Source organism: Megalobrama amblycephala, linkage group LG1, assembly GCF_018812025.1.
Source record: "Megalobrama amblycephala isolate DHTTF-2021 linkage group LG1, ASM1881202v1, whole genome shotgun sequence".
Lineage (NCBI taxonomy): Eukaryota > Metazoa > Chordata > Actinopteri > Cypriniformes > Xenocyprididae > Megalobrama > Megalobrama amblycephala.
This window is the reverse complement of record NC_063044.1, coordinates 29,523,360-29,542,738: the sequence shown is the minus strand read 5'-3', so window position 1 is coordinate 29,542,738 and position 19,379 is coordinate 29,523,360. Positions and strand designations below refer to the sequence as shown.

General features: G+C 36.4%; 1 protein-coding gene across 1 annotated transcript; it reads right to left on the bottom strand.

The window, feature by feature from the left end:
• Nucleotides 1–81: 81 nt before the first annotated feature.
• On the bottom strand, nt 82–15,167 carry stxbp2 (syntaxin binding protein 2). Its single transcript, XM_048188677.1, has 19 exons — nt 15,061–15,167; nt 14,180–14,229; nt 14,007–14,088; nt 12,490–12,566; nt 12,275–12,350; nt 12,065–12,168; nt 11,086–11,243; nt 10,917–11,001; nt 10,151–10,281; nt 9,926–10,033; nt 9,793–9,850; nt 7,657–7,722; nt 7,482–7,562; nt 4,171–4,312; nt 3,976–4,082; nt 3,607–3,705; nt 3,435–3,523; nt 1,083–1,243; nt 82–815 (listed from the first exon to the last, which is right to left on the bottom strand). Exons 1-19 carry the CDS (start codon nt 15,095–15,097, stop codon nt 742–744), a joined length of 1,785 nt encoding a protein of 594 aa, XP_048044634.1. The 5' UTR covers nt 15,098–15,167; the 3' UTR covers nt 82–741.
• Nucleotides 15,168–19,379: the final 4,212 nt, after the last annotated feature.

Sequence of the window (19,379 nt, the reverse complement as noted above, 5' to 3'; positions counted from 1 at the left end):
TTAAAAAAGTAATCTAATTGTGTAACTTACATTACTTGTAATGCATTACCGGCAACACTTCTCAAGCATCTCTTTCTGGAATGAGGTATAAGGAAAATTTATTTAGAATTGTTAACAAATAGACAACAGACAAAAAGAGCCAGTGAACCAAATCCACCTATATGTGATAACGTAACAGTAAAAGAAAAAGTGCACAAGTTCAGAGCATGAAAAACAAAAAAGACATCTATACTGAGATGAAACATTTCATGCCTTCACCAACATGGGGGCAGAAAATATAACAAAACTTGAATGGAAATCAGAAATAGACAACTGTACTATAAGCTGATTTGTCTTGCAAATTCCATTTGTTTCCACATTGTGCAGCTTTACAGTAGCAGAAAGACAAAACATCCATAGTTGGTACAGCATGTCTCAGAATCCAGTCCAAAGAAGTCTTCAAATCACATCAGAACTTGATAGGACTGATATTCAAATGGTGTAAGGCAAGATTTAATCCACATAGTCTCATATATATATCATTTTTCTTTTAAATTAAGCATCAGTCATCAACAGCATGAAAATATATATACATACATATACCACCAGTTTAACTTGGGTAATTAAAATTACTACTTTAAAAGCAAATAATCAGTAAGCTAGATCTCAAGGTCTTTTCACTGGTCATTTGAGAGAATCATAACTTCAGAGTATCAGGTTTCACATGAGTTCAGTGGGATGAATCTCTTCAGAGATGTACTGCTAAACTGGTACAGGCTTGTCCAAATCCTTCAGGTCATTCAGAAAGCTGGTTGGAGTGAGAATGTGAGACGATCCTGCAGAAGAAAACCATATTTGACATTTTTAACAACACTGAAAACAATAAATGCTGTCTTCAGCCCTGCTCCTGGGGCCCCACTGTCCTGGAGAGTTCAGCTCCAACCCTAACCAAACACACCTGAACCAGCTAATCAGTCTCTTCTGGATCACGTGACATTCACATTGGTGTGAAATTCAGGTTGGATATAAAAACTTTGCAGGACAGTGGGTCTCCAGGAGGAGGGTTGAAGACCCTAATCATAGCAGAAGACATCTCCTCTCACCGATCAGAACCTCCCACTTGCCCTCGGTGGCCCGGGTCACTTCATAAGCACAGCGCATCTCAGAATGGGTCACGCCGCCAATCACAAAGATGATGAGGCGAGGGCCGCTGCGGTACTCTGTGGCAGACTTGTTCTTGTGCCAGTGTCCAAACCGTGCGCTGCTGGAATAGGATTCAAGGGTAATGTCAGACCAAAGGTCAACTAGTGTGTGTCATTCATAGGGGTGTGATGAGATCTCGCGATATTAAAACAAGACAACATGTCGTTTAACCGGCAAAACACCGGCTGCACGATATATTAAAAACCATTTTATAGTGTTATTGTGAAATCCCCAAGGCTGCAGTTCAATTAAATAAATATATGCGCTGCGGGTTTCAGAGTGATTTATTGTTTATTGCGATTTCAAAATAAAAGTTTAAACCCTCACTCCAAGTTTGCATGTTTTGATGTCCTCCTGTTCTTGTTCAAGAAATTACAGTAGCATTTCTACCGTAAAGAAGTAACCAAATATTAAAGATTAAGCAGACAGTTGAATTAAATATTGTTTGGCCAGTGTTAAACAAGGATTTGATCTGCTGTAAAGTGTAACAACAACAATCACCAGGCTGTTGGTGCCCTCTGCAGGCATTTGTTATAATACATAATGTACAGAAGTTGATTATTGTTTATAGTATGTTACATTAAGGGCCAGATCTACTAACGGCTTGCGCCAGCGCAAACCCACTTTTGGCGTTAAAAAACTACTGTCGGGATTTACTAAGGCACGCAGTGCAAAATTGGCATTTGCGCCATTATTTAATGCCCAAAAAAGCAAGTCTTAACCCATTTTGCAACATGGCTGCAATTGTTGCTGCTAGGAAGAGACACCACAGAGAACAGAGAGCGCGTGGTAGAAGGGAGAAAATATTTTCCACTCGTATAAATTTCTTTGGAATGCCAGAGGACGACGTAATCCAAACGTATCGTTTGCCAAGCCATGTTGGCCTATATTATATATATATATATATATATATATATATATATATATATATATATATATATATATATATATATATATATATATATAAACATGGCTTGGCAAACGATATTGTATATATGTATGTATTTGTCAGATTACATGTAACAAGTTGCGCCTGTGTCGACCCGCACCCGATGAGCATCAGCTCTGCTTATTTGCGTCCCAAAGATTGCGGGGTGGGCATTATGTAAATGATTTGACTGCAGTAGATCATGCGCAAAACTTGACACTCCCATCGGTGCGTTTTTGGAATTGCACTCTCACGCTAAATTGCACTATGTCAAATCAGGCCCTATGTATTTTAACAGTGTTGTTCAATAGATTACTTGCTTTTGATACTTTATTTTGAACCAAGTATTATTGCCACTTTGTTATTATATATGTATTTTAAAATCATTTCAAAGGCTATTGTTCACTTAGGTGTATTTTTATTACCACAAAAATATTATCCGATTACCAAAATAATCGTTAGTGACAGACCTAGATTAGTTAAAACATTTCAAAATACACTTGCATTGCTTTGCAATTTGTGACTCTCAGTCACATATTTTGTCAATATTGCGTATCGTCTCGTCTCGTGAGCCAAGTGTATCGTCACACCCATAGTCATTTGTAGCTTCCAAACCTCAGCAGTTCTGTGCAAACCATGACTTGGCAAAAAAAATTCTGTATATGGTTCATTCTTAATTTGTGTTCTGTGTGCATCCATGACTTAACACTAATAGAATTAAAAGGATAAAGAAATTAGTCACATTACTTGATAGAATGGATTATGTTCAATGAGTAAATTCTAAAATAAAACATTAATAATGATATCAGTGACTTTGCATATCCCCAAAATTCTAATTATACCTAATATAATTTTTTTGGTCACCTACCTTTAACCTCATAGCATTCAGCAAAACCTGCTTTAAAAATTGTGTTGAACTTTCTCAAGAAAGACAAATGATGGTTTAATTACATGTATTATTTTATCTATATTCATATAAATTATTTTTTTATAAATAATTTATTTTGAAAATATGCTTAAATATTGCTGTTTTTTTTTTAAGTTCAGCTCTAAAAATTCTAATAGAAATGATAAAAAAACAATATATATACAATTTTCAGTTTCTATTTTAAGTACTGTGTAATATTAATTAACTACATGTACTTATTACAGGATTAGGGTTAGATTCATTTGGTTATTCTGTTTTTGATTTGGTAAGATGATTGTACAGTCTAGAACAGTCGATCTCAACCTTTTTGACTCACAACAATATTTGAAATATACAAAAGATAAATTATTAAGTGTAACTAATCTATTCGATTGTGTCTGTGAGAAGTGCTGGTACCTGACTGTGGTTGATGTGGTGGTGGTGATGGGGGCCGGATCAGACAGGAACGGCCACTGCTTCCTGTCACACTTGTCATCAATGATGTTCTGCAGAGCGAGAGGAATTTAAATAAGAATCATTACATTCTTATATATGATTGATAAAAATCATACAGACAGTGTTTCCTGACCTCCATCACATCTTTCAGGATGGGCGTCCACCGGGACAGCTGATATGTGGATTCTGTGCGTTCTTTCCTGTCAGGCAGAACGTTACCAGAATTAGCGCCCTAAAAGACATGACAGAGAACAGTTTGTTATCATACTGTTCTTCAGGTCCATAGTCCACACAGCTGTTTCCTATGAAGTTACAATAGCATCTTTCAAAAAAATCTTTTTTAGGCTGGTCCAGTTAATGCACATGCTGACTCTGACTCTGTTTAAAACAATTTCATTATAGTTAAATCCATTTAACTATGGAAAATCCATTAAAAAAGGAGAGAAAAAAAGTGCATAATGCACATGGGCTTGTCTTCACACATTAGAGCATCTCGTCTTACCCCAGCGATGATGGGGCAGCCCAGGTGCTGCAGGTTGGTGATGATGTTACTGTCCTTTTGCACGTTTGCATGCTGGATGAGTTTTGTGAGGTTCTCTTCACCAATGCCTGTGGGAAAGGAAGAGTTACTTCTGCTTAATTCATTCAGAGCTGTCAGCCTTCAATAAAGTTATACGCAAACGCGAGTGTTTCATACCCTTCTTCTTATGGAAAATGTAAAGCAGTATGATGCGGATTTTGTCGTAGGGTTCGATCTCGGTGTTGAGCAGAACAGGGACGATATTCTTCATGGCATCTTTGAGCGGTTCGCCCTCAGCATCTGAACCCATGGCCAAGTCCTGTGGAGGAAATTACAAAACGGCATTTCATTTAATAACTGTTTAAACAATTGCACAAGAAACATTTCTGACTATTATCAGTGTTGAAAACCACTGTGCTGCTTAATATTATTGTGGATGAATAGAAAGTTCAAAAGAACAGCATTTTTTTGAAATATTTTATAACATAAATGTCTTTACGGTCACTTTTGTTTAGATTGATTAGATATTGTTGAATAAATTAGTTTTTTAGGTGCACAAAAAGTATTCTCCTCTCTTCATAACATTAAGGTTGAACCACTGAAGTCACATGAACTGTTTTAAATATGTCTTTAGTAGCTTTCCGGATTATTTTAAAGTGTTAGGATGGGTTCACACTTGTCATGTTTGGTTCGATTAAAATTAACCCTGCTGCGATTGCTCTGTTAGTGCAGTTCATTTGAACATATGTGAACGCTGCCATCCGAACCCTGGTGCACACCAAACAAACAAAAACTTTGGTGTGGTTCGAATGATATGTGAACGCAAAATGGACCAAAGACATGTAAACGAACCAAAAACAGGAAGATGAGACCCTAAAAAGGACAGAATCCTCACGCATATCGTTTTTTTCTCGTCGTAGTTGCGAGTTTGCCCATGACAGGCATCAGACTGCTCCACGCAGCAGATTGTTTGCGTGTGACGGATGGATTCCCGTCGCTGTTTTAACTATTTTACACATTTTATAAGCTCTTCATGAGTTCCCAGCTGGCCAAAATACCATCATATGCAGGCTACACAGATACAACGAGCGCATTTACTTCAGCACACAGCATTGTTTTGGATGTTCGGTAAGTTCAGTCTCTAAATAGGCAGTAAGTCAAAAAATCCAACTAATCAGGTTGTGAATGTATCCCTATGCCTTTAGGTTCGGTATCTTTTGGTTCGGTGATAAAATTGCCAATCTGAACGCTAATTGGACCAGGACCCAACTAACCAAACTACAAATGTGAACGCACCCTTAATTATCTTGCTGTCAATGGAGGCCTCAGATGAGCCATCAGATTTCAATATCTTAATTTGTGTTCTGAAGATGAACGAAGGTCTTACGGGTGTGGAACGACATGAGGGTGAGTAATAAATGATAGAATTTTCATTTTTGGGTGAACTAACCATTTATTGTAATGCATCCTTGCTGAATAAATTTTTTTTCTTCAAAAAAAAAAAAAAAAAAAAAAAAAAAAATCTTACCGACCCCAAACATTTGAACAGTAGTATCATTACTTCTAAAAAATACTGGAAGCAGCATTTAAATTGATTAAGGGATGAAGACTGATCAATGAGAGACACAAATCCTGAAAAATATTGAATTTAAAAAATGTCTATTTGAATTTGTATGGCCCCATTTGTTTGTTAAACTCATTTAAACATTTTTGAATAATAAAAAAATTCAAAAGAATGAGAGAAACGAAATATTTTTAATGTTTTTCAGTAATGATTCAGCTGAATAATATGTAGACGGAAACGAATGTAATATTTTACTGCCGTAGTAAAACTTATCCAAATTGTGATTTTTTTTTTTTTTTTTTTTTGTAATTTGTGCATTAATTCATTAAAGGTGCCATAGAATTGAAAATTGAATTTACCTCGGCATAGTTGAATAACAAGAGTTCAGTACATGGAAATGACATACAGTGAGTCTCAAACTCCATTGTTTCCTCCTTCTTATATAAATCTCATTTGTTTAAAAGACCTCCGAGGAACAGGCGAATCTCAACATAACACCAACTGTTACGTAACAGTCGGGATCATTAATATGTATGACCCCAATATTTGCATATGCCAGCCCATGTTCAAGGCATTAGACAAGGGCAGCCAGTATTAACGTCTGGATCTGTGCACAGCTGAATCATCAGACTAGGTAAGCAAGCAAGAACAATAGCGAAAAAAGGCAGATGGAGCAATAATAACTGACATGATCCATGATATCATGATATTTTTAGTGATATTTGTAAATTGTCTTTCTAAATGTTTCATTAGCATGTTGCTAATGTACTGTTAAATGTGGTTAAAGTTACCATCGTTTCTTACTGTATTCACGGAGACAAGACTGTCGTTATTTTCATTATTAAACACTTGCTGTCTGTATAATTCATAAACACAACTTCATTCTTTATAAATCTCTCCAACAGTGTGTAATGTTAGCTTTAGCCCGTTAGCCCGAGCATAGGCTACTATCAAACTCATTCATAATCAAATATAAACATCCAAATAAATACTATACTCACATGATCCGATATGCTACATGATGAACACTTTGTAAAGATCCATTTTGAGGGTTATATTAGCTGTGTGAACTTTGTTTATGCAAGTATTATAGAGTTGCGAGCTCAGGGGCGGGGAGCGTGAGGAATTAAAGGGGCAGCAACCTGAATCGGCGCATATTTAATGATGCCCCAAAATAGGCAGTTAAAAAAATGAATTAAAAAAATCTATGGGGTATTTTGAGCTGAAACTTCACAGACACATTCAGGAGACACCTTAGACTTATATTACAGCTTGTGAAAAAGCATTCTATGGCACCTTTAACAAAATTTAGTTCATATATCCGGAACGTCACAGCCAGATGTTGAGGTAGACATTTACATAACAATTACATAAAATAATGTAAGTTGTAAACATGTGAGTGCATCAAAATAGGAAGTAGTTGAGATTATCCATCAGCAGACCACCAAGTGTTATAAACACGGCACATAAAGAACCACATCAGCAGCAGTCATGTCCAGTCATTAACCAGCTGGTTATAATACCTCCACACACAGAATCATGCACTTAGTATAAATCGTCCATCTGCTTTACATAAAAATAGGGATATGGCTGTACAATGTCCAGCGATGTTGCCTGTACTTTCAAAGATTACGCAATAGCTTCCTGTACGTTATTTTACTGCAACAGGTCAAAGTTCAGCACACAAGCTGTTGCATAAATTGACAATAAGAAGCTTAGAAATATTAAGGAAAGATAGTAAGAGACCCTCTGAAAACATAAACAGTGTAAATTGAGCTTTTAAGATGTCCATCATTGGAACATATGGCTGAATGATACTACACAAAACATATCACTAACATTCGATATTAAACTCATAAAATGAAATAATACTGCTTAATACAGTGATGGAATCTGGTCAGATAGCAGAGCAGATAGCACTGACCTGCTCAACCGCACAGAGCTTGTCTAATGTGTTCTTGAACTTCTTCATGCAGGCATCAGCGAGGTTCAGATGAGTGGAGTACTGTAGACATCACAAACAACAACAAGAAGTTAAAGACGTCGTGATATACAAGCGACAATGAAACAAGGAAGCTGTGTTATGAGAGAAGTCGTACCAGGCTTAGTTCTTTCTGGTACTGTGGCATCTTCTTCAGCATCTGAGACAGATCTTTGATGTTGGCCTGAGGGGAGATATGTCAATGACACTTTAGTATGAATTGGGTACAAAAGAGCATGTTTGTAAAAAGTCAATTTGATTGTTCTTTTCATCAAGGTTTCAAAAAATTTCGCCATTTAGAAAATGTTGATTGTTAACCACCCTTGTGAAAAAAAAAGTGATTAACTGTATTGAATAAGCACTTGTAATGTACTTCAAATCTTAAAGTCAATAGCGTGTTTAACCACCACGCAAAGCACGCAATTGTGTGGGGCCCCGCGGGTCCCCCCAGGGGTGAGGTCTACGTGATACGCAGGTATGTGAAAGGCCAAGGATTTCCGTATACCCACTTAAAGCGTGTGGATACAGATTTGCCGCTCTTTAATGTGGCGCTGTAACCTCAGCTCAAGAAAAGCAGCAGCATGAAGCACACTTGAACTGATCCTCTCCTCCACTTCAATACCAGTTACAGCGCAAAATAATCATGAATGAACATCTGAAGGTATGTTAAAAGATACAGTACAACTTACTGAAATCCGTATCATGTCTCATGTAATTGCTCAATCAGTGTTTCAACCGCGGACAGACGTCAATAATAAAGCTTGTAAACAAACAAACGTAACATTCACCTCAGAACAAACATATTCAGTGACCATAAACTCATTAGTCAGCTAGAAAAATGAACATTTAGCTAAATATATGCACCATATTACATATTAATTATCATTTTAATGTTATTTAATAGCCTACAATGCATGTTAGAATAAATCCGTCAAGTTGACAGCCATCATTTAAATGTTTATATTTCAAAAAATGAATTGAAGAAGAAATAATTTTCAAGTTGGTAGGCCTATTATAACTTTATTATTATAAAAATGTCCTTGCGTAATTTAAGTTTGTATACAAATCAGTTCATTTTTACCTTCAATATAAATGTAGTACCAACTGATTCCCATGTATATAATGTATAGCATTAATTGAGATTTTTTTTCTTGAGAAAATTTGCCATGTACTGCACCTGATATACAGTATATCCAAAATAACCAATATCGAATCGAGCTGCAAGCTTATGAATTGAAATGGATAACTATGATGACAGACTGGCAGGAAATTGTGCAAAACAGAAAAGAGTCCAAACAGAGTGACATTGTAACATACTCATAAGCCTCATCTTTCCATTGTTAATAATAGTTGCAACTTGCACTCTTAAATGTGCCAGCTCATAAAACCTATGCTCCAGGGACCATATTCATATAACATCTAAGGCTAAATGTAGATCTATGTAGAACACACACATAACATCAATAACAATAACATGTAGCCTAGATCAGATGCATACTATATGCATTAGTGAGTGTGGAGGTGCTTAAGGGGTGTTGCTCTGGGATGGGCGAGTATGAGCTTGGGAGGGAAAAATCACAGTATACTCACTACACGATCGCGGGGCCCCCTCCCGGAGATTTGCTTAGGGCCCCCAATAACCTAAACACGTCCCTGTTTAAAGTCCCCTGCAGTCAATAATTTTATCCCTTAAAACTCATCTTTGGTAATTGAAATGGCATATTTAAATGTTTTTTCCTGTGGAAAATAATTTCTTCCTGCCTTAAAATAGCTTGAATGTAACTCTACACCCTTGCTTGATTTTGTTTGCGCAGAACCATGAATATGCAAATTAGCCCAGTCTCCACCCAATCACACCAGCTCAGACTACCGGATCCACTTGGTCAACTTTACTGTAGTAAATGCTGCACAAGTGGAAATACCGGTTTAATTCAGCCATCTCCGTTTGAACCAGAAACTGATTCAGAAGAATTATACAGGCTCGTCTACAAGTCAGTGTATCAGAATGGTAATGTGTTTTATGTATTGCTCTCTACAACGTCAGACACATAACGGTAATTGATACAATTAGCCTTTGGCTTGACTCTTTATCAAACAGCTGATTATGTGTTGGAACCTTGCTGCGTGAAGTGTTGCCATTTTTTTAACCATCATAAGAAGCTTAGTTTTAAGTTTTTAGTTTTATCTGAACTTCTAGACGTTTGATCAAGTGCAGTGTGACGTCATCACTAGTGGATAAAGATTGTGTGTGTACCTTGTCTGTGGTCATCCTCTTGCTCTCACAGAAGGTGCGCAGCAACTCCGTCACCTTCCTGAAACAGAACAGAAGGTGTGAGCACAAAAGCCCAGCAGACAGGCAGGAAACGTAATTGTTGATCTGCTCTTACTTGGTGACGTCTGCTATGTGCATGTGCCGCAGCTGCACCCACAACTCGTCGTCCTCGTCCAGCAGCACTTCCTTCTCTCGAGCCTCGCCGATCCCTGCCGTCTGATACCTGCCAGCGATGTACCACAGTTGATAGACTAATGGTTATGATTTCATACATCACTGGTCAGATTAAAGTGTCATAAACATGGACCCTTCTGTTTGATTATAATGAACTGTCACACACTTGTAAATGTCTTGCTCGATGTCCAGCAGATCGTAAGCCATAGCCTGAAAGGTCAGCTCATGCAGGATTGGAGAGATTGGATCATATCCACGGTCCACTATGAGAAGCTGGGAGCGAGCTTTATCTGTGCCCTGTCAGTCAAACATCACAAAGGCTGTTAAACTGCAATTACAGTTCTTTACAGTAAGCATTTTTTAAGAACAAGCAAACCAGGGTTATGTATCAGAATATTAGATTGGTTTCAATGTCAGATTTAATTCCTTGCTGGTCTGTCACTTAATATATAAAGACATTATTTCTAAATTTCAATTTTTAACAGTTTTGAAAGAAGTCTCTATTTAAACCATATTATGTTGCAAATACCTAAAAAAAGTCTGTTCGGTAACATTTAACATTATTTGAATTTTCATCAAATGAAATGTAGGATCAGGGAGAAATCAGATAAAGGGTTTGAAGTAAAAAAAGAAAAATGTGACAGGAACACAGATGTAACAAAGCACAAGGAAATAAGAAAAGCAAGATTTGCATTGCCACCCACCTGACCCTCAGGAAAATATCAGCTGACAGATGAGAACAGAAAAAAAAAAACAGAGAGAAGAGAAAATAGTCCAGAAAACAGAATAAGAAATGATACAAAATTCAAGAAGTGTCACTGTGTATTGAAGAAACTGAAGAAAGTGTGAAGTATATGTGCAACAACAAGATTTTAGAGAAGAAAAAAAAAAAATAAACCTATTAGTGCATCATAAATATGCCAACATCTCACCTCTCCCATACTGGGATTGTCTGCTTTGTGTGCATTCAGACGGTCCATCACCATCTCAGCCAGGGTGAAATTCTCCTTTGGGCCCCTTAGAGAAACACAGTTGGTTTACATTTACACTTCAAACAAATCATGTTACACCAGGAAAAAAAAACAAAGTATTGACAAGTACTGGCGGTAGCGGATGGCTGGGTATTCCTTCAGTGTGTCACAGAGTGTGGCGATCTGCTCGGCCATGGCCTCCATCATCCTGGTCCTGTCATCTAGATTAGTCTGTACAGTTGGGCTGTAGAAAGTGTGGAAGGAACTAGGATTGTCCAGAGAAAACACCTGCAACATAAACATTCAAAAGTTTGGGATCAGTGAGAATTTTATTTACTTTTTAAATATGTATATATTTAAAGAAATTCATACTTTTATTTAGCAAGGAAGCATAAAAGGCACACTATGTAACTTTGAGCCCTCTAGCAGTTAAAAAACAAAACTGCACGCATTTTGCAGAAGAACACTGTTTCGGTTGGCTCTGCGTGACTGTGCGAATGAATATGAACCTTCACAATAGATAACGCTTTACAATGAACTCTGTTAGAGAGCTACATGTGGCAATTTATCTGTTCACTAAAATAACTTATTCACCCATTGAGTAATAAAAACACCCTCTCCGTGTCACTTTTACAACATTTCAAATCCCTCAGTCCTCACCATCCCCCAAAGGCAAGCCAATGTTTATTCTTGTTTTATTACGAGCTCTGTCACGTTCTCTTTTTGCCAGCAGAATCTGCTATGTTCTGCGTTTTTTTAAACGGGTGATTCCCCAGATGTTCAAGATTTAGTGTCCTCCATGACCACCTTTCTCACTTGTTGTGACAAATAACCTCTGCCACTCCTGCACCATACAGTAGCCAGAGCAACTTTTCTCCATTTACGAGTAAGATGTATTAGTAAATGTTGAAATTAACATTTACAAAGATTAATAAATGCTGTATCATGTATAAGTGCAGTTCATTATTAGTTCATGTTAGCTAATGTAGTTAAAATACGAATTATCATATGAGAATTATTATTTAAAATATTATAAATATATAATATTAGAAATATTATTTGAATATTATTTGAATGGTAGTGTATGTGCTTGCTACGCTGCCACGCACCTGAGACTCGTATGGTATGAAAGCCACATTGATTTCCTTAAGGGTTTTGATGACCTTGGCAACCCTCGACCTCCCGATCTCAGCAAAAAGCCCATCAGAACAAGCTGAAAGCATGGTGAACCACAAATAATGACAATTTAATTAATACACAGTATTCAAGCTGAAGCAAAAATAATTGATCAAAGCTAATAGTGAAATGAACTGTCTTACTGTCTGTAAAGAAGATGTGTGCTGCTTTGTATGTAAGGCTGTCTCTTTGAAAATCACCGATTAGAGAATGAACTGACTAGAAGAACAAATATGAGATCATTTCAACATACTGAAGACTGTGAGCGTTAACAAAAATTATCAACAAGAATTTAACAACACTACACTAGGCAACATATTAACATATTTCCACTTTGTGATTAATAAAGATCACTCACCTTTGGCACAGGGGAGATGAGGTAAATGGCCTCCAAACTAGGGATCGGCTCCCTCCGCTTGTTAATGTCCTCTACAACTGTGAAGAAAAACAGGACAGCTCACATCTCGTTTTCTTAAAGGATTAGTTCACTTTCAAATTAAAATAATTTACTCACCCCCATGTCATCCAAGATGTTCATGTCTTTCTTTCTTCAGTCGAAAAGAAATTCAGGTTTTTGATGAAAACATTCCAGGATTTTTCTCCTTATAGAGGACTTCAATGGGCACCAAACAGTTGAAGGTCACAATTACAGTGGTTCCGCCAAAACCGCACTTTCGTATTCTTCAAAAAGCTTACGCTGTATGTCCTATACCTTCTCTTTTCAACTTAAGGAAAAAATGTAACTGCCCCTGCATTCGTTCCGTAAGTAGAATAGGGTAGGCGAAGGACATACAGCGTACGCTTTTTGAAGAATACAGAAGTGCGGTTTTGGCGGAAGCACTTAGAAGGCGATAATTTGTTTATATAAAGCATATACATATATATTTTTTTTAGAAAATGACCGAACATTTCGCTAGATAAGACCCTTATTCCTCGTCGGGTATCGTTTAAAGCCCTTTGAAGCTGCACTGAAACTGTAATTTTGACCTTCAACAGTTTGGAGTCCATTGAAGTCCACTATAAGGAGAAAAATCCTGGAATGTTTTCATCAAAAACCTTCATTTCTTTTTGACTGAAGAAAGAAAGACATGAACATCTTGGATGACATGGGGGTGAGAAAATTTTCAGGAAAATTTCATTTGAAAGTGGACTAATCCTTTAAGTGAAGATTGTTCCTAGTGGTTCACAGGATAACCGGTGAAGTGTAACAGACACATTTTGCAATCAGGGTTCGTACAGATACTGTAAAATGAAATTCAAGGACTTTTCAAGCACTACTTTTTTGGTTTTCAAGGACTATAATCAGAGATCTCACTTATCAAACCATTTTCTTTCAAAATTTAAAAAGGTAAATAGATAAATAAAAATAAACTACTAAAACAAGATGGTACAAATAAAGTGCAGCACATGCAATGACTGTGGTAATGTAAACCATTGAAAGGATACTATGACAAAGATATCGCTTTCCTTATTCAAACTGCTTTTTTCTCCCATGAAAAAATATGATTGATTTGAAGAATGAAAGCTGTATCATATACTTGGATATTTATATGAGCAATATCACACTGCAATATCACCATGTAAAATGTCTCTATATCTATATCAGATGAGCTGCAGCGTTGATTTTGTGTGAAAAGATTACACAAAAACTCTAATTTTACATATATTGTCTTTCAAAAAACTTTTCAAGTACCTTTACATAAATATTGCTGTTTTCAAGCGTTTCCCAGGACTTAAATGTCAAAAAGTCAAAATCAAGTACCTTGTATGCACCCTGTGCAATATATTTGCAACACCAATCAGTATCTGACACTGGCAACTTTAAAATGGAATGAAACGGTGAACTGATTTGAACAAAATCTGATATATACTCACTCGTAACGCCCTCCGCCATGATGTCAGACATTTTACAGCAAGAGGACAGAATCCGCATACTGATGTGATCGACGATGAGAACCTAAATAAACACAACCAAGATACACAGAGAGAGATAAAGTCATTTGTAAATCGATTAACTACAAAACTTCAGTCCACTGTACTAATATTACCTTCCATTCCCCATCTTTCTTCACACTCTTGATGACTCCACTGAGGATTTCTACAGACAAATACAATGTAGTCTGGTTAGAGATCATCATGTTTAGTGTTTAATACAGGACAGATATGGAAAATCAGGATATTTGTGGCATTTACAATGATAATAATTCTTAAGATGATAAGCTTTAGTTTGCTTCAGAACAAGGACTACCAAAAATAAGAAAAAAATAACTTACTGTCCTTAAGATTTGGTTCTTAAATTACCTGCCTGGTTAATACAAGTTAATTTTGTAAGTAAATATAGAAATAAATTCGAAAATGTGTTTATTTTTCTCATACAAAAGACTTGTTCCTAATCCAAATATAGTAGCTGTTTTGTCAAATTTGTCAAGAAGGAAGCAGAAGTGCATGACATCTAGACGCGTATGATAAATGTGAATAAAATATGACTCTGGTGAAATGTAATTGCAATAAACGGTGTAGGGTCGTGTGCATTTTCGCAAGGGTTTAAAGAAAAAGGTGACATTTCCTGTGTGTTTTTATGATGTCCGGCGTGATGTTGATCACAAGACCACAACTGACACATTTTAAATCGTTCAGTACAAACAAGTCTGTTATCCCCTCCATTTACAGAAATTACTTTTCTGAGGAGTAAACGTGTTGGGTAAAGTCGTTAAACTTTGTTGAAGATGTACTGAAGTTTCTGATAAACTTGAGCAACTTCATACGGAAGTTTGGTCCTTTATCATGACGTATTGAGCACTCACTGTACACCTGTTGCTATGATTACATATTATGACAGGCCAATATATCAATATTTAAGCTCTGAATTATTGCGTATAATGTCAGTAGACGTTTTAAAGGCCGTATTGTGCGATTAAATCAAACTTACTCTCGTTTGCGAGCGCTTTTAGTCCACCCGGGGCCATCTTGACACTTCCCTGTTGACAGGTTCCAGCAGGACTGTGAAGGCAGAAACGACGGGAACTCTTCCACACCCTGATGGACAAGAACACCCGGAAGATACTATTTAAAATAAAAGTCCTCGATGCAATAAATTACACAGCAACCGAGACGATGGATGGCTTTTTGTTACGATATCTTGAATAATCTTTTATAGAAACCACGTTTTTTTAATCAAACCAAGGCTGTGGAACAACTAACTGCAACGTTAAGATAGCCTAATTTTACAAGTGTATAAAAAGTCTCCATAAAAAGTAATGAATTGAGTTACTTAGTTACTTTTTATGAAAAGTAATGTGTTACGTTACTCTTGCGTTACTTTTTTCATACCGAGGCTGGGCTTGTTTGTCTGTTAACAACCATGTTGTTTCTGTTTGTTGTTTATGTGAACTGATTATTGAAAATTGATGTCTTTTATTGTAGTGTTGTAAAAGCAAAATGCATTTACTGTCCTGCATTACAGTGATTTTACCACAGAAACCAAAACAGAGATATCTGTTTTGTGTCAAGATCACCACTTACTTTTGATAAATCACTGTAATACACAGGTTTTGCTGCTTTATTGTGGACTATTAGGTAAAACAACTTAATTTTATATGTTGCTATGTTCATATATCTATATCAAAAATGTGTTAATAAAATTGCATTTTTGGTACCATGTGTTTTATTTGAATATAATTATACTGATATCAAATTAATTGCTGCACTCAAAGGACTTAGTCATTTTTGTGCAATGTTCAGCTGTACATCATTATGAAACTAAATCATAATGACTGCTTGTGGACTTACATATAAGAGTTTTAAAGTGTTTGTTTGTTTGTTTATTAATTTTTTTATGTTGGCATCATGGCTATTTACATGGCAAACACAAAGGACAATAACATAATCCATAAAATTTACATTATTATATAAAACCTTTCAACTTAACATAAGATAGAAAATCTAAAATACATTCATGTGATACATTTCCTGAATAAAAGTGTTTTCTAGCAGCATCATAAAAATTACAATTCAACAGAATATGTTTAACAGTCAAAGGAACTTGACACGAGAAACATAAAGGAGGAATTTCACCTATTAATAAAAACCAGTGGGTACGTCTTGAGTGACCCAGTCTGCACCTATAGTGAAGATGACTTGGTCATGTCTTGATTTGAAGTTATGAGTTTTAAAGTGTAACATCTTGACTGAAACTTAATAATGACTTTAAAGGAAGCTTTTTCCCACATCTGAATAACCAAACCCACTGTTATTCTGTCTCCCTCTCTTATTCCGTGCAGTAGCTACGGTAGATTACAGGGTGTTTCAGAGCATCTCAGTGAAGTTACCTGCACTAAATTATGCTGGTTCCTCTCGCTCTGAACCTGCTGAATGTGTTTACATTTCAGAACAGTCCCAAATCTGAGCTGTTTAGCCTGTAAAACCTCACAAGTTTGCTTATACATAATCATAGGGTAAAAATGATATGTAAACAGGTTTGGCCTGCTGTCCATGGTTAAAAGTTTGAGCTTATATATTTTCCCCCAGAGAAACACATAATGTATGCATTTTGTTGTATTATATCAAGAAAATGCAATTACCCTGCCTCCTTGTTAAGATTTTGGATGTCTGTTGCTACACATTTGGCCAATGTATTAAATATTAGGTATTGCTTACAATATTACTGTTATTCATATTTGTTTGTTTCTAATGTATGTATTATACTGAATGGCCAGAGATGTACAGTTAGATATGTGTGTGTGGCTGTTTACGAGAAGGAGGAGCAGAACTGGACTGCAGCACACAGAAGTGTGTGTGGTTCTATGTGTGTGTGCTCAAGGACACAGAACTGAGGTTCTACTCCAAGAACCTTATAAGGACATCAGCCATCTTGGCTGAGTTTACTGGAGTCCAAGGACACAAAAGCCAGACAGCTTGCACCTGCAAGGCCTTGAGAAGTGTCTGGAAACTTTGGGAAAGTTACAACGTATTGTCAATCAAGAAGATAACGTAACGTCTGTGATAAACAACACGAGTATAAAAGACTGATGAGTTGATTGCCTCTTTGGATACTGATACGTCAGTACCCCCGACGCCTAGAAGCCCAGAGCTGAGGACAAGAAACCCCAAGCTGAAGATGGGAAGCCCAGCGCTGACAACACCTTTGACTCAAGAGTGATTACTGTATTTTATACTTTAATTATGAAGTTTTATTTGCCTTTACATTTTTGTTTATTATAAAAGAAAAGTAACCTATTAAAAGAAATTTAATTGATTACAAAAGCTGCCTACCTTAGCTTGATTTATAGTGTTTTAAGACTTTGAACAAGGACGTACCACAGAGGAGTCTTCTGACCAAATTGTAAGTAATTTAAAATGCTTATAATTTAGGCCAGACTCGACTTACTTTATCTAACCTGAGAATAATAAATAATAAGGTTAAAAGGTGTTAAGATCAAAATTCACACCGCAAAACAATTTATTAGGTTATAGGCCTAAGGTAGAGAAGGGGGAATTGCTGCTTATATACCCCTTGGAACAAGATTGACTGGATTAGATGAACAAGCTCCTCCCGAACTTTATTTAAATTTATTTTTATATATGGGCTGGGAAAATAAGTTATATGTCTGACTGCATTAAGTCCTTAATATTCAATCTTGACAGTTTGTTTAGAATTAAAGCAACTCCCAGTTTAGAGCCAAAGCACATCGCGAGTGAAGAAGTTATTGCTTTATTAATCAAGTTTTGTTTTCTAATCTAGATAACTATTTGAGGCTAAATTGTGTTTCTATATGATAAATGCTACAGATTTTGTTGATCTGCTGATCTGTGTGGAGTGGCCTAATGCTTTAAGATAATCTAAAACACAATTTAACTATTTAAATTCAAGAAAACATGAGCCAGTAGTTGAAACGTTTTTTATTTATTTATTTATTTTTAATTAAGGAGCACTTTCTTACTCTTTGGTCGTTGTGGCCACACTTGGTTGCATCAGGCACGTAATACCGCTCAACGAGGGACTGTAATTGTACAAGTGTGACATCTGTGCCTTTGTAAATGTAATTTTGAACAGGTTATAAACTATTCTAACTACAGTATCTCAGAGAAGTGAGTACACCCCTCACATGTTTGTAAATATTTTATTATATCTTTTCATGTGACAACACTGAACAAATGACACTTTGCTACAATGTAAAGTAGTGAGTGTACAGCTTGTATAACAGTGTAAATTTGATGTCCCCTAAAAATAACTCAACACACAGCCATTAATGTCTAAACCGCTGGCCACAAAAGTGAGTACACACCTAAGTGAAAATGTCCAAATTGGGCCCAAAGTGTCAATATTTTGTGTGGCCACCATTATTTTCCAGCATTGCACAGTGTTGTTCACCTATCCTGTGAAGTGTGGCACATACTGTCTCATTTAAAATAGATGCAGAGAAGCTGAATGTCCACCAGTGTCTTCTTCTAAAGAGTTGATGTTTCCATCACCCAATATCTGAAATCTCAGGAAGTGCTTCTTCATCCCTCATCTTCTGCATCACAATGTTCCTCAGATTTTGAACTGTCATTTCTCTATTTTCTCCACTACTAATGTCATTTTCCACATCTTCACTTCTTACATTACTGTTATTTCATTATTCAAAACCACACTATCCTCAGTCTCTTTATTTTGTAATGAACCCTGTTTGATCATTTCAACTGAAATGTACTTTTGATAGTAATAAAAAAATAAAAAAAATAATAAAATTATTTATGCATTTATGTGTCACTACAATAAAAACTAAATGAATGTGATTTCCATCAAAACAATCAGAGTTTGAAAAAAGCACAGATACACATCATCACTCACCATAACACACACACACACAGTTCTTGCTGTCTCTATGAGGATTTTAATACACATTATTAATATTTATTAATATTGTGTATTTATTAATACACAATATTCTGTTATTTCAGTGACCGAAATAGGCCAGCAGCCATATCACCCTGTAGCCCAAGACTGGTTGCCCACTGAAGCTAAGCAGGGCTGAGCCTGGTTAGTACCTGGATGGGAGACGTCCTGAGAAACTAGGTAGCTGTTGGAAGAGGTGTTAGTGATGCCAGCAGGGGGTGCTCACCCTGTGGTCTGTGTGGGTCCTAACACCCCAGTATAGTGATGGGGAGACTATACTGTCAAAAAGCACGTCCTTCGGATGAGATGTTAAACCGAGGTCCTGACTCTCTGTGGTCATTAAATATCCCAGGATGTCCTTCGAAAAGACT

What these genes read in the sequence shown, in the direction of transcription:
- stxbp2 (XM_048188677.1), bottom strand. Translation starts at nt 15,097, where the DNA reads ATGGCCCCGGGTGGACTAAAAGCGCTCGCAAACGAGA. An exon ending in ACCAGAAAGAACTAAGCCTG is followed by an intron (nt 7,563 to 7,656) that starts GTACGACTTCTC and finishes TGATGTCTACAG; the next exon opens with TACTCCACTCATCTGAACCT. An exon ending in GCTGCCCCATCATCGCTGGG is followed by an intron (nt 3,706 to 3,975) that starts GTAAGACGAGAT and finishes CATGTCTTTTAG; the next exon opens with GGCGCTAATTCTGGTAACGT.